We start from the raw sequence: 13,602 nt of genomic DNA, 5'->3' as shown, positions 1-13,602 counted from the left end.
CAGGCAGGAGGCAGAGCTGTCAGCAAAGGAAGGGCCCAGCCAGGTGGGGCAGCCGGGGCTGTGTGAAATCACGGGGGCTGTGTGACATCACAGGAGCTGTGTGAGGTCGCTGGGGAGGTCACTCTGTCCCGGCCCCCTCACAGTTCCCCCCAGAGCAGTCCAACCCTGCTCATGCACAGCAGGGTCCCCTGTCCCCCAGGGTCCCCCTGCCCCCGGCCCGCACCCTCCCCCAGAGGATGTTCCACGAGATCGACCCCAGAGCCTGACACAGGGATGGGGGGCTGGGGCCCTGGGGGTGGCACAGGGGGACAGGGACCCCCCGGCAGCGTCCCCGTGTCCCCCAGGGCCAGAGCCTGGGCCAGGGCTCCTTCACCCTGCTACCAACGAGGCCTTGAGAGCGCTGAAAAAATCCCCAGCAAGGGAGCAGCAAAAACCAGATTGAATATTAAGGGAAAGCAGCACAAATTTCCTTGGCAAGAGTCACTCTGCTCCTGACTGGACACTTCAGGCACACCAAGGAAACAAAGCAACAACAAAACGAAACAGAATCCAAACAATCAAACCAGAAATTTACTGAGAACCGGGGCTTTCATTCCTAAGGAAAAGAACTGTCCTTCATATCTAGGTGCCCATGGCCAGAATTGGGATTTCACCTCCAGTATTCCCTATTGGGACAGAGTGGAGGAGTTTCTTGGCTCAAGACATTTCATATGTGGGGAGTGTTGCAGTGTGTTGCAATTTCCTCTTTTAAACTTCCCAGCTCCTTCCCAGGTGTGGCAATATCTCCCTTCCCCTTCCCCTTCCCCTTCCCCTTCCCCTTCCCCTTCCCCTTCCCCTTCCCCTTCCCCCCTGCTGGGCTGTCAATCAGTCTTAACATTCCAGCAAGGCCATCGTGTGGTTGGTCAGGTTCAAAAGATGCCCCTGTGCCCAGAGGTCATTGGTCTGTCTGGGTGTCATCGTTCCCTGAGACCCTGCCCCTCCCACCTGGTTGGTGGCTCACCTGTCCCTTCCCTTCCCCTCCAGCTTTAAAAAGTCACTCAGGCCATGCGGTCGGGATTCTGTTGGAGCTGTTACCTAAGATTCAGACGTCTGTGACCACGGAATAAACTCTTGATATTAACCCTCTGGCAGAATCTGTCTCCTTTTCCTCCTCACCTTAGCCTGAAGCCTTCCCACCTGAGGCAAACTGAGTTTCTACAAGCCTGGACTTGTTTCGGCGCTCAGCTGCACCATCCAGCCAGCCAAAAGTGTCTCTGAGGTGAAACACCACAGTTGCTGCCTTTGGCCCAGGAGCAGGGGTCAGATGAGCCCAGGCACAATCTACCTGGTAATATTGGGATCTTATTCCAATAGGGGAGGAAGGGGCAGGTCCAGCCCTGCCCTGCCCTGGAACCCCAGCCCTGCCCTGCCCTGGAACCCCAGTCCCCCCAGAGCCTCCATCCCAGCCCAGCAGTGGCTGCCAGTCCCTGGCACAGCACAGGCAATGCTCCACAGCCACCTCTGCAGCCCCAGCCCAGCTCCTGAGGGACCAAATGACCCACAGTCCCACCTGGGGGAAGGGCCCAGGGAGACCAAGGGGTATTGAAGGCTGACCACAAGGCAAGCACACATCTTGACCCTACCTTTTATTGGAATTTCCATCTGAACACTACTGGAATCCAGGAGTTGGTGCCTCTGTGTATGCTCCTCTGTATCGTTTTTGCCTCTCTCTTTTTCTGTCCTTTTCTTCTATTTTGGTCCTTTTGCAAATTTGAGTAATGTAAAATTCAAATAGCTTAGAGTTTGTGAAGTTGAATGGGCCAAGTCAGTGCTTTAAGAAGTGTTCTGTGTTGATTGAATGTCATATTAAATCTTTTGCCAAAAATTCTCTGATTTTCTAAAGTTATCAGTAAAGACTGTTTTGTTGTTTTGAGCTCCTGAGGATCTATTGTTGGTGATTCTCCAGGGAGTCAAACTCAGAATACAGAAAAAATTGTAGTTCCTTTTAAATATTTCCTTGACAGAGTTTTCTAATCGATGGAAGTCAGGGCTTGTGTGTCCTGCTTGGCCCAGCCCAGGCAGGGCTTTCCCAGCCCCATTCCACACTCCATTACCCAGCTGGAGCCCCTGGTGCCTCTGAATTGTGCTGCCCCAGCCCCAGGGACGCTCTCCTTGTCTGCCCATTCCCCCACGGTCTCTGGGCAGGGATGGCCTCAGTGGGGGCTGCTGACATCCTCAGCACCTTGGAGGCTGCTGCTGAATTTTCCTGCTCCAGAGGCTTGTTCAGCCTTCAGCTCTTGAGTGCAGGAATTCAGTGCCCCAGGGCTCATTAACATTCAGAACAGCTAAACAAGCTAAGCTTCTGGGAATAATTTGATTGAAGTGTTCAAATCAAATGTGTGGTTAATTAGTCAGATTTCAGAAGCCAATTCAATGTCAATACCCTGAATTTAGAAAAACAGCAAGAAAAAAATTTTTTAAGTCCTGTAATTTTGTTTTACTAGTAATTCATTGAAATGTGCAATCTCCAATTGACATTGAATCCAAGTACCTCCTCATGCAGTTTGACTGGGTATGAAAATCAAGACCTTTCATGGCTGACAATCAATCAGACTCTGTCCCTACCCCCACCCCACCAATTTCCCCATCCATGGCTGGCACTCAGAGCAGCCTTGTGCAAATCTGAGCTCCCTCCAGCCCACACTGGACCTAGCCAACAGACCACAGTTGAACAGGATATAACTTAATAAAAATTACACCATTAAAATAACAATCACACAATTACAAACTCTTCCCTGAGCTATGTGCAATGTCCCAGCATGTCTGATGAGTCCACTGTTCACAACTGATTTGCATACTAAAATTAATTTTTGACTAATGTGGTTCTGTGATAGATATAAACACAATTAAGTTCTTGTATCAGGATTCTTGTCCTGGACTGAGGACAGAACAGCTCAAACAATTCCTGATTTGCAAAGCTGTCAGTGGTGGATGGAGAAGGGAGGTCAGGCTGCTCTTGGTGTTGAGGAAATGCTGAAAGCAGCCTGACTCATTTCATCTGCTCATGCCCTGGCTGATCTCCCCTCTTTCCCCTTCCACCCATTGGCTTTTGTCTCCCACCAGCCCCCTGTGAAGAGCCTGGCTCTGTGTTCTCCATCCCCTCCTTGCTGGCACTGCCAGGCTGGCATGAGGAGCCCCTCAGCCTTCCCTGCTCCAGGCTGGACCAGCCCAGCTCCCTCAGCCTCTTCTCACAGCCCAGGGGCTCCAGCCCCACCTTGGGGCCCTTCCTAGACCCTGCTCCAGCTGCCAGACATCTTTCCTGCCCTGGGCAACCCAAACCAGGCCACAGTGACCTGGATAATCCCTGTCCTTGATGTCCTGGTCACACAGCCCTGGCCCCTTGTCCCCTGTCAGGCTCTGGGGTGGATCCTGTGGAACATCCTTTGGTGGAGGCTGTGGCTCCAGGTGGGCCGGGGGGATCCCGGAGGACAGGGACCCTGCTGGGCATGAACAGCATTGGAGTTGTTGGGAGAAACTGTGAGGGGGAGCTTGGGCAGAGTGACCAACCCAGTGACCTTACACAGCCCTGCTGGGATGTCACACAGCCCCTCTGTGATGTCACAGCATACTCTGTGATGTCACAGCCCATTCTGTAATGTCACACAGATGGCCTCTGATGTCACAGCCTTCTCTGCGATGTCATAGTCTGCTCTGTGATGTCACACCTCTGCCCTGTGATGTCACAGAGGCTATGATGTCATAGCTCTCGATAACCTCACATAACCCACTCTGTGATGTCATAGCCCACTCTGTGACCTCATGTTACCGGATGATAAATTGTCTCCATCAGCTGAGCTAAAACCTGGAGCTTGTTGTTCATTACCCCACGCCTATGGAAACCACACAATGCCCATTGTGTGAGAAGGGGAACTGGAAGTTCAGCAGCCTCAGTGTCCTGCCAGCTCAGCCAGGCCCACGGGAACATTGGGGTCCACGACCACCAGGGAGCATCAGCGAGACCCCCAGGACAGAAGAACGCATGCAAATGGGGAAAGGAAATGTGTTAGTGATTTTGGGGAAATTATTATCATATGTGTGTTTAGTCCAGGGCAATCAATGCATATGTGCACAGAATACAGAATAAAAACAGAAACTCTCCTGTACTCAGCATGCTCGGCTTTGGGAGGATCTCTCCCCCGTGCATCCAGCTGAATAAAGAATGCTGCTTCTTTATGCTGAAGCCCCAAACTGCCCATCCGATCAGCATTTTACTACTGCACAAGAACATAATTTTGTTATCAAAATGCTTAGGCAGAGCCACAGACTGAAAATCAACCCTGAGCAGTCCTATCCCATTCCCATCCCATTAGCTACTCACGCGACCCCTAACACTAGAGCCATATCCCATATCACCGGCGGGTGGTCTCATGTTAGGTACAAGGGGATTCGCCCCCATCCACACTCAGGAATTGCTTATGATGCTGTATGGTAGGTTATTCATTAATCCGGAAGCAATCCTGGAATTATTGATAATGCTGTATGATAGGTTATTCATTAATCCAGAAGCAATCCTGGTGGATCCTTCTGTTTGAAGTTTGGTAAGCAGGGCAAACAATAAAGAGAGATAGGGATAAGGGAATTGTCGAGCTAAGCATGATCAGAGCTAATAATGTCAAACTGACCCTAAGAGCCGTGCCAATGTCAAACTGACCCTAAGAGCCGTGCCAAGCCATGGGAACCAAGCCAAGTACACCGGGAATTGACCATATTAGGATAGGAGTTCAAAAGTTTAAAGAGGAAGACTCATCAGAAGACCCTTGCCCGCGAGGAAGGCACCGAAGGACCACCAAGAATAATCCTCAAAATAGATGTCTCCGCCCACGCTCCGCCCACACCACGCCTCTTATGAATATGATGTAACCCTGCACCCAAGACTGTATAAAAGCTTGCTTCTGTCATGAGATAGCTAGAAATCCCTTTTGTGATTTCTCCGACGCGTCGTAATAAAATACCTCCTGTCTGTGCTGACTTACTTGAGTTTCTTAGGCAGTTATTCTCGCCTTTTGGGGCAAAATTCGGCATCAATGCTACACTGGAGTTAAGGAGTTTTCTGTTTTACTGAATTTTTGGTAACACTCCCACTGCCAAGGAAAGCTCTGTTTGCTGCTGTTCACAAACAGAGAAGGGCTGGTGGCAGATGTGGGGGTCAGAGGCTGCCTGGGGCACAGTGACCATGAAATAATCAAGTTTTCAATGTTCTGTGAAAGAAGGAGGGGCAGAAACAAAACTTCTATACTGGAATTAGGAAGGGCAGACTGGCCTTTTTAGGATGCAGATTTGGGGAGTACCAAATCAGGTCCTGATTATTTTAAGGGAAACAGCCCTTAAAAACAAAGGGGTCCAGGAAGGATGGACACACTACAAGAAAGTAATCTTAAAGGGGAAGGAGCAGCCTGTCCCAGTGTGGCAAAAGATGATCTAGTCAGGAAAAAGACTGTCCTGGCTGCCCATGGAGCTTTTGTGGAAGCTCAGGGGAAAAAAGGACTGGCAATTCAGGAAGTGTTTAAGGATGTCCTTAGCATATCAGAAAGAAAATCGGAGAGGTGAAAGCTCAATCAGAAAGTAATCTAAATTAATCTGGCCCATCCTTTAAAAAAAAAAGTTTGTATAAAATATTTTTAGCAAAAGGAGGGAGAAGGAGAACCTCTACTCTTTATTGGAGGCAGTGGAGAATATAGAAACTAAAGATAAGGAAAAGGCTGAGCTACTTAACACCTTGTTTTTCTCAATTTTCAATATTAGGACAGGCTGTTCTCAGGACAAGTGTTCTCCTGAGCTGGTGGATGGGCGCAGGGAGCAGAACAGTCCCCCTGATATCCAGGAGGAAGCAGTTGGTGACCTGCTGAGCCACTCAGGCGCTCACAGGTGTGTGGGATCGGATGGGATCCATCCCAGGGGGATGAGGGAGCTGTGGATGAGCTCCCCAAGCTGCTCTCCATCATTTACCATCAGTGCTGGCTCAGCAGGGAGGTCCCAGAGGACTGGAGGTGCCAGTGTGAGCCCATCCCCAAGAAGGGCTGGAAGGAGGAGCTGGGGAACTCCAGGCCTGTCAGCCTGACCTGGGTGCCTGGCAAGATTATGGAACAGATCACTTGAGTGCCATCACAGGGCACCCACAGGATGGCGGAGGGATCAGAGCCAGCCAGCATGGATTTAGGGGTGGCAGGTCCTGCCTGACCAACCTGGTCTCCTTTTATGACCAGGTGACCCACCTGTGGATGTGGGAAAGGCTGTGGATGTTGTGTGCCGGCAATTCAGCAAAGCCTTTGACACTGTCTCTGTCAGCATTCCCTGGAAAAGCTGCAGCCCACAGCTTGGGCAGGTTCCCTCCTGCTGGGAGATTTAAGAGCTGGCTGGAGGCTGAGCCCAGAGAGTGGAGGGGATGGTTCTGCACCAGTTCCTGGTGTCCAGGCACTGGTGGTGTTCCCCAGGGGTCTCTGCTGGGCCCAGTCCTGTTTAATATCTTCACTGATGATCTGGCTGAGGGGATTGAGTCCACCATTCAAAATTGCAGATGACACGAAGCTGGGTGTGAGTGTGGATCTGCTGGAGGGCAGGACAAGAAGACACAGCCTTAAGCTGCACCAGGGGAGGTTCAGGCTGGACAATAGGAAGAAGTTCTTCACAGAAAGGGTGAGTGGGCATTGGCATGGGCTGGACGGGGGGAGGTGGCAGAGTCATTGTCCCTCTCCAGTGGCACTTAGTGGCATGGTCTGGGTGACAAGGCAGTATTAGGGCATTGGTTGGACTTGATGATCCCAAAGGTCTTTTCCAGCCTATTTGATTCTGTCATTCTGTGATGATTGGGACACTCTGGGGCCATTGTGACACTGCAGGGCCTTGTGGAACTAAGAGAACCATGGTGACACCGTGCAGCCCTAAAGAACTAGGGGTCCATTGTGGTGCTGTAGGGCCAAATGGAGCCAGGGAGTGCACCGTGACACTCTGGGTCCTTGTGAAACCACAGAGGCCATTGTGACACTGCAGGGCCTTGTGTAACCAAGGGGTTTCACCATTTTGGCACTGCAACACCAAGGAGAACATTGGGAGACTGCAGGGCCCAGTGGAACCAAGGGGCCATTGTGACAGTGCAGGGCCTCATGGAACCAAGGGGACATTGTGACACTGCAGGATCCTCTGTAACCAAGGGACCCCTGTGCCAGGATGGGGCCTCAAGGAATCTGGAAGAGTGTTGTGACACTGTGTGGCCACATGGAAACAAGGAGTCCATTGTGACACTGAGGGAACTTGTCACAGAGACCACAGAGACCATTGTGACAGTGTGGGAGCTCATGTCACCATTGGGCCATTGTGACACTCTGGGGCTCCATGGAACCAAGGGGCCACTGTGAAACTGCAGCACCAATGAGAACACTGTGACACTGTGAAGCCCCATGAAATTAAGAAGACAATTGTCAAATTTTGGGGCCCCATGGAACCAAGAAGACTGGTGTGACAGTGCAGGGCCTGGTGTAACCAAGAGGCCATTGTGGCACTGAGGGGCCCCATGGAACCAACGACATCTTTGCAGATGACACCAAGCTGGGTATGAGTGCAGATCTGGGGAGCATGGGAGGACTCTTCACAGGGCCCTGGACAGGTTGAATCCAGGGGCCAAATCCAACAAGTCAGGTTTAACAAGACCAAGTGCTGGGTCCGGCACTTTGGTCACAAGAACCCCTGCTGCACTACACACTGGGGAAAGAGTGGCTGGACAACAGCCAGGAAGAAAGGAACCTACAGGGACAGAGGGACAGCAGGCTGGACATGAGCCAGCAGTGTGCCCAGGTGGCCAAGAAGGCCAATGGCTCCTGGCCTGGATCAGGAATGGTGTGGCCAGCAGGACCAGAGATGCTGTGCTAGCACTGAGCTGCCCCCAGCTCTGCACACAGACATTGCTGCTGCAGCTCCAGAGAAGGCAAACAAAAGGGCATTTCTGCAGAAAACTTTGCTTTAAACAACCTTTAATTTGTTTAAAGCCATCAACAGTGCAGCCTCTCACTGACGCAGTCTGTGGCCGTAGGGAAGGTGGAGAGAAACAAAATGAGAAATGGCGCAAACCATGACATGTTTTGTGGTCAACATGAAAAAATTAAATCGAAGAAAAAAACCACACAACCAAACTAACAAGAAGTATGAAAGATTACTTTTATTACAAGTGATTAGCAGAAATTGGCCAGCAGTTGAATGTTCTTGAAACCAACCAGTCATCAGTCTCCACACTGCAGCCTTGAGCTTCTGGTTCCTCAGGCTGTAGATGAGGGGGTTCAGGGCTGGAGGCACCACCGAGTACAGAACAGACAGGGCCAGATCCAGGGATGGGGAGGAGATGGAGGGGGGCTTCAGGTGAGCAAACATAATAGTGCTGAAAAACAGAGAGACCACAGCCAGGTGAGGGAGGCAGGTGGAAAAGGCTTTGTGCCGTCCCTGCTCAGAGGGGATCCTCAGCACAGCCCTGAAGATCTGCACATAGGAGAAAACAATGAACACAAAGCAGCCTAATGCTAAACAAGCACTAATAGCAATAAGCTCAAATTCCCTGAAATTGGAGAATGAGCAGGACAGCTTGAGGATCTGAGGGATTTCACAGAAGAACTGGCCCAGGGCATTGCCATGGCATATGGGCAGGGAAAATGTATTGGCTGTGTGCAGCAGAGCATAGAGAAAGGCACTGGCCCAGGCAGCTGCTGCCATGTGGGCACAAGCTCTGCTGCCCAGGAGGGTCCCGTAGTGCAGGGGTTTGCAGATGGACACGTAGCGGTCGTAGCACATGATGGTCAGGAGGGAATACTCTGCTCCCATGAAGAACAGAAAGAAAAAGAGCTGAGCAGCACATCCAGTGTAGGAGATGTTCCTGGTGTCCCAGAGCAAATTGTGCATGGCTTTCGGAACAGTGGTGCAGATGGAGCCCAGGTCGCTGAGGGCCAGGTTGAGCAGGAAGAAGAACATGGGCGTGTGCAGGTGGTGGCCGCAGGCTACGGCGCTGATGATGAGGCCGTTGCCCAGGAGGGCAGCCAGGGAGATGCCCAGCAAGAGGCAGAAGTGCAGGAGCTGCAGCTGCCGCGTGTCTGCCAATGCCAGCAGGAGGAAGTGCCTGATGGAGCTGCTGTTGGACATTTCCTATGGTGCCTTGGCATGGGGATCTGTAAAAAAAAGTAACCAAGGAATAGTTGGGTTTGGAGAGGACTTTAAATACCCCAGCACATCTTGGGCCACTTTCTCCCAACTGCCTGCCCAGGCCTCTGCTGCCTGGAGCTGTCCCTGCCAGCAGCTGCTTCCCTGTGCCCAGGGCTGGGCCCTGCCAGTGCTGCCAGAGCCCATCCCAGCCCTGGGGGCTCAGCTCTGCCTTGCCGAGACCTCCCAGCTCTGGCACTGCCGAGGGGCAGTTCTGGCTCTGCAGGCTCTGATGGCAAAGTCACAGCAATCCTGAGGAGTCTGTAAAAGCAGCGCTGATTCTGCCTCTAAGGGATCCTGATCCTTTGCTTATTTCTGTCACTGCCTGGTTTATTCAGATCTCAGAGATTTATTTTTTTTTTACTTGAACTGAGAGATGAATATCTATGTGCAATTTCACATCCAGGCAACCCAGAGCAGTAGATTAAAAAAACAAAATTATCCCTTTTATTCAGCCCTTGTCTCACTATGCACCCCATATAATCTACTTGGAAATGTTCTGCAGTTAAATGCCATGCTGGGAGCAGTCCTGAACAATGCAGCATCCTCCCCACATCAGGAGAACACTTCCAAGCCTTACCAGCTGTCTCCTCCCACCCAGATCTTGTCCCTCAGTGCTGGGAGCAGCTGCCAGGGCTGGCTGAGAGCTGTCCCTGGCAGGCAGCAGAGTCCCTGCCCCAGCACAGCGCCCTGGGCTGCAGGACCCTGCTCTGCAGGACAGCCCTGGGCACCCCTGGCTGCTCTGCACAAGAAACAATCAGAGAATGTACTCACAGGGTCTGTAGGCATTGGGATGTTCCAGCTTTAGGAGATCACTGCAGGACCTGCAGCTGCATTGTCCTGCAGCCAGAGGTTCCTGTGCCAAGGGCTGGCAGTGATTCTGCCCCAGGCACTTCTCAGCACCTTCCCAGCCCTGACAGATTGAAGCTCTCTGTGCCTCTGTGCTGTGCCTTGGGTGGCTGCAGGCAGTGCCCCAGCTCTGCTGGGCTGGCAGAAGAGCTGCTCATCAAGAGAAATGTGCTTTTGAAGCTCTTCTTGGTTACCAGGAGCTGCCTCTGTGCCAGGAGCCCAGCCCAGCTCAGCAGCACAGACACAGCACAAGGACTTTAATGAGCCTCTGGGGCTTTGTGCTGAGGCCCTGAACATCAGTCCCTGAGAGGGAGCTGAGGAAACCTCTCCAGAGCTCCAAGGCAGAATCCAACTCCAAACTTTCTCGGACTTTTAATGGGTCCCACTGAGGGACACAACAGAGAAAGTGTCCCCAGGCCCCAGGCAGAGCAAAGAACTGCAGGCAGTGATGACAGGTGGGGGCAAGGAGAAGCCAAGTCTTGGTGCCCTGGGGCACAGCAGGGTCTGTGCCAGCAAGGGCTGTGAGGAGACACCTTGTCCTGAGGCCCTGGGGCCTCCTGGCACAGCCCCAGCCAGGCTGGGCACTGTCAGCCCCTTGTCCTGCCCTCAGCATCCCCCCCTAGCCCACATCCCAGTTGCCTCAAGGATCTGCAGGAAGGAGTCCCTGGGGAGCCTTGCTCAGGGATGGCCCTGGGGGCCTCTGAATGCTCCCAAGTGTCTGCAGGTTTTTCAAAGGACTTTGGGTTTGGCTTTTGCCTTGGAGTCTCTGAGAGGTTTTTGCAATCTTGGCCTCCAATTATCTGCTGTAATTAGTCCCTAGAGAGGCTTTGTCAGTAACAACACTCAGTGGGGCTCATTACTAATTCAAGGTACTTCAGTTATTTTAAAGTACTTGGTGTTTCTTTTTTGATACAGAATCTGTGAGAGGTTTGTGCAATCATGGCCCCAGTTACCTGCTTTAACGAGTCCCTTGAGAGTTTTGTAATGACATTCAGTGGGAATCATTAATGTCTTGCGATACTCAAGGTTTTTAAGGTACTCTGGATTTTCCTTTCCACACTGAATCTCCTAGAGTTTTTTGTGCAATCCTGGCCTCCAATTCTCTCCTCCAAGGAGTCCATGAGGAGCCTGTGTTTGGGATGGACCTCTGTGGGACCCATTGATGCCTCAAGACACTTTGGGGTTTTCTTGTGACATTGAATTTTGGAAAGGTTTGTTCAATCTCCTCTCAGGCCGTGAGTTTTCAAGGCTCAGCTCCAAATTCACTACTGGGCTCATAGGGATCAAGCCTGACAAATCATGGCTATACCTTGATTTCCCTCTGCTCTAGTGCAGTTCATCAGAAATGTTTCTGTAGTGTTTTTGGTTCACCAGTTCGAGATGTCTTGGAGAATGCAGTAATTATTTTAGTGGGTTCAGTATTGGCTATTTACTAGTGCGCTCACTAGAATATACTTGCTCATTTCTTCCTTTGTGATAAGATTAGGAGAACGGCAAAGCAGGCTCAAAACTTTAACAGGGTATAAGGAAAAGTTCATTAATAGCAACTAAAAGAAAGAGTAATAAGAACAAAACTTTCAGAACACTTCTCCTCTCCCTATAACCTTTTCTGTCTTACTGACAATATGAAGAGACAAACCTAGAATTTCCAGTGAGTTTACCCCAACTAGAATAGTCTTTCTTGAGTTCACTTAGGGAGAGGAGTCTCTCTTTCATGCTATCGAGAGTTCTTCATAAGAAACACTTCTCTTGTGGCTCTCAATTTCCATGAATAGCAACTGCCCAGAAAAATCTGCAATTGTGACATCCCTCCCAGATTTTCAAAGCTCTTTTACAGTTGTGTTTATGGGCCATGTCAACTTATGGGGTATTAGTTTAAAGATGAGCTGTTTTAGAGCAAAGGTTTTCTACATCTGTGTCATGGTTTGAGCCTGGCACAGAGCCAGTGCCCCCCATGAAAATGCCTCACCCTGGTGTCTGCTGTGAGATGTGACCAGGAATAAGCAAAACAGGCTCTAACTTAAACATAAAGACCACTTTATTACTTAAACTACAGGAAAAATAGGGAGGGACTATAAGGGAAAAAAAAAGAAGAAAAGAATTGAAAACCTTACAAAAAAACCATTTTCCTCCTCCCCCACCACCTGACTTTCCCAATCCAATACATTCTCCCAAAACAACTGCCCAGCCCGGCACGACACTTTAGTATACTCAAACATCAGTTCATGAAGAGGAAAGGAGTCCTTCTCGTTCCATAGGCTTCTCCTGCAAGCACACTGAAACCTCGTGTGCTTCTCTGTTACTTCGGCACCGCCCGGAAGAAAAAAAAGTCCTTCTGCCGCTTGTAACATCGTCCTTCCATGCCCAGTGCTCTCACCACTGACGGCATGGACCAGAGCTGCTTTTAGGGTTGTCTTTCAAGGATGCCTTGTCTCACTCCAAAAAGGCACGGTCTCTGCTTTTGGGACATCTGTCCCCCCCATATTTTTCCAACCCCCTGGGGCCGGGGGGTCCTCACGAAGAACCTTCCTGGTTTTGAGGCACTGCCTCCCCCTAAATGCAGTCTGTGTCACAGGAACAACTGAGTCCATAGCCACGAGAAAAGTCCAGCCAAAAGGCCACTCCAAATCATCTCTCCCCATCCAATCATCTCCACAATTTTCCGGGCCAGGTCCTTATCTTATCTCATCTCTCATCTCCCTTCTTATTCAGCTTCGAGGAGGATTAGCATTTTTGCAAGGCCCCAATCATGCAAGAAAGGGTTAAAAGTTTTCAGTCTCTGTCTGTCCTGGGACGAGATGATACTCCCACACGTGCTGCTGCTGCGGCCGGCCGCTCTCCCTCCCGGAGGGGACGGGGGGGGGGGGGGGGGGGGCTGGCCACTCGATGTCTCTTGGGGCTCCGCCACCCTTCCATCCTTGAAACCCCCTCAACCCCCACCTCTGTCCAGGCCCCAGGCCTACCGCATGGCCGGCCCCTCCCCCGCCCAGCAGCAACAGGCTGGGCGGGGGAGAGAGATCTGAACTCCTAGCCGCGGTGTCCAAAAGAGGAAGTGCCAGGGCAGTGCCTTGCTTTTAACCCCTGTGTATTCTCGGAGGTGTGTCCAAACCCCACTGGCTACACCAGGTGTCAGTATGAAACCCAAAACCTTCATTGGTTTGACCACAGCTTCCCAGAATTCCCACTCCTTCCTGGTCAAACCATGACAATCTTTTTCTGAAATCATCTTCTTCTCTGAGAGCAGAGATCTTTTTCTTCTCCCTGTGAGGGCACAGGGTCTCATCACTCTCTTTCAATGTTCAAACCTCTCATGGGATCACAGCTACTTCAATATTTGCTTACTTTAGCATGGAGGCCTTTGCTGAACAAGTCATCTCCCCATACTTTCCATTGCATTATAGGAAAAAGAGAGTCTGATCTATCAATTCTATCCTTCTCCATAGCTTTACAAGAGGATTTCAGCCCCAAGATCAAGGCATCTTCTCATCCCTCCCATCAGGGACTCAACTTCCTCTTCACCGACCTCGGTGTCTTCCTGTT

General features: G+C 51.0%; 1 protein-coding gene across 1 annotated transcript; it reads right to left on the bottom strand.

Annotated features, from left to right (window-relative positions):
- Positions 1–7,048: 7,048 nt before the first annotated feature.
- On the bottom strand, positions 7,049–9,156 carry LOC135441528 (olfactory receptor 14I1-like). The gene is made up of 2 exons (XM_064701081.1): positions 8,196–9,156; positions 7,049–7,062 (listed from the first exon to the last, which is right to left on the bottom strand). The coding sequence occupies exons 1-2, from the start codon at positions 9,154–9,156 to the stop codon at positions 7,049–7,051; spliced, it is 975 nt and encodes a 324-aa protein (XP_064557151.1).
- Between the last annotated feature and the right edge of the window lie 4,446 nt (positions 9,157–13,602).

The sequence above is a fragment of the Zonotrichia leucophrys genome, unplaced genomic scaffold, assembly GCF_028769735.1.
Source record: "Zonotrichia leucophrys gambelii isolate GWCS_2022_RI unplaced genomic scaffold, RI_Zleu_2.0 Scaffold_329_57817, whole genome shotgun sequence".
Taxonomy (NCBI): Eukaryota; Metazoa; Chordata; class Aves; order Passeriformes; family Passerellidae; genus Zonotrichia; species Zonotrichia leucophrys.
The sequence above is the reverse complement of the archived record's forward strand: the minus strand, read 5'-3'. Positions and strand labels throughout refer to the sequence as shown.

Excerpts from the sequence above, each read along its gene's own strand:
- LOC135441528 (XM_064701081.1), bottom strand. The coding sequence starts at position 9,156 with ATGTCCAACAGCAGCTCCATCAGGCACTTCCTCCTGCTGGCATTGGCA.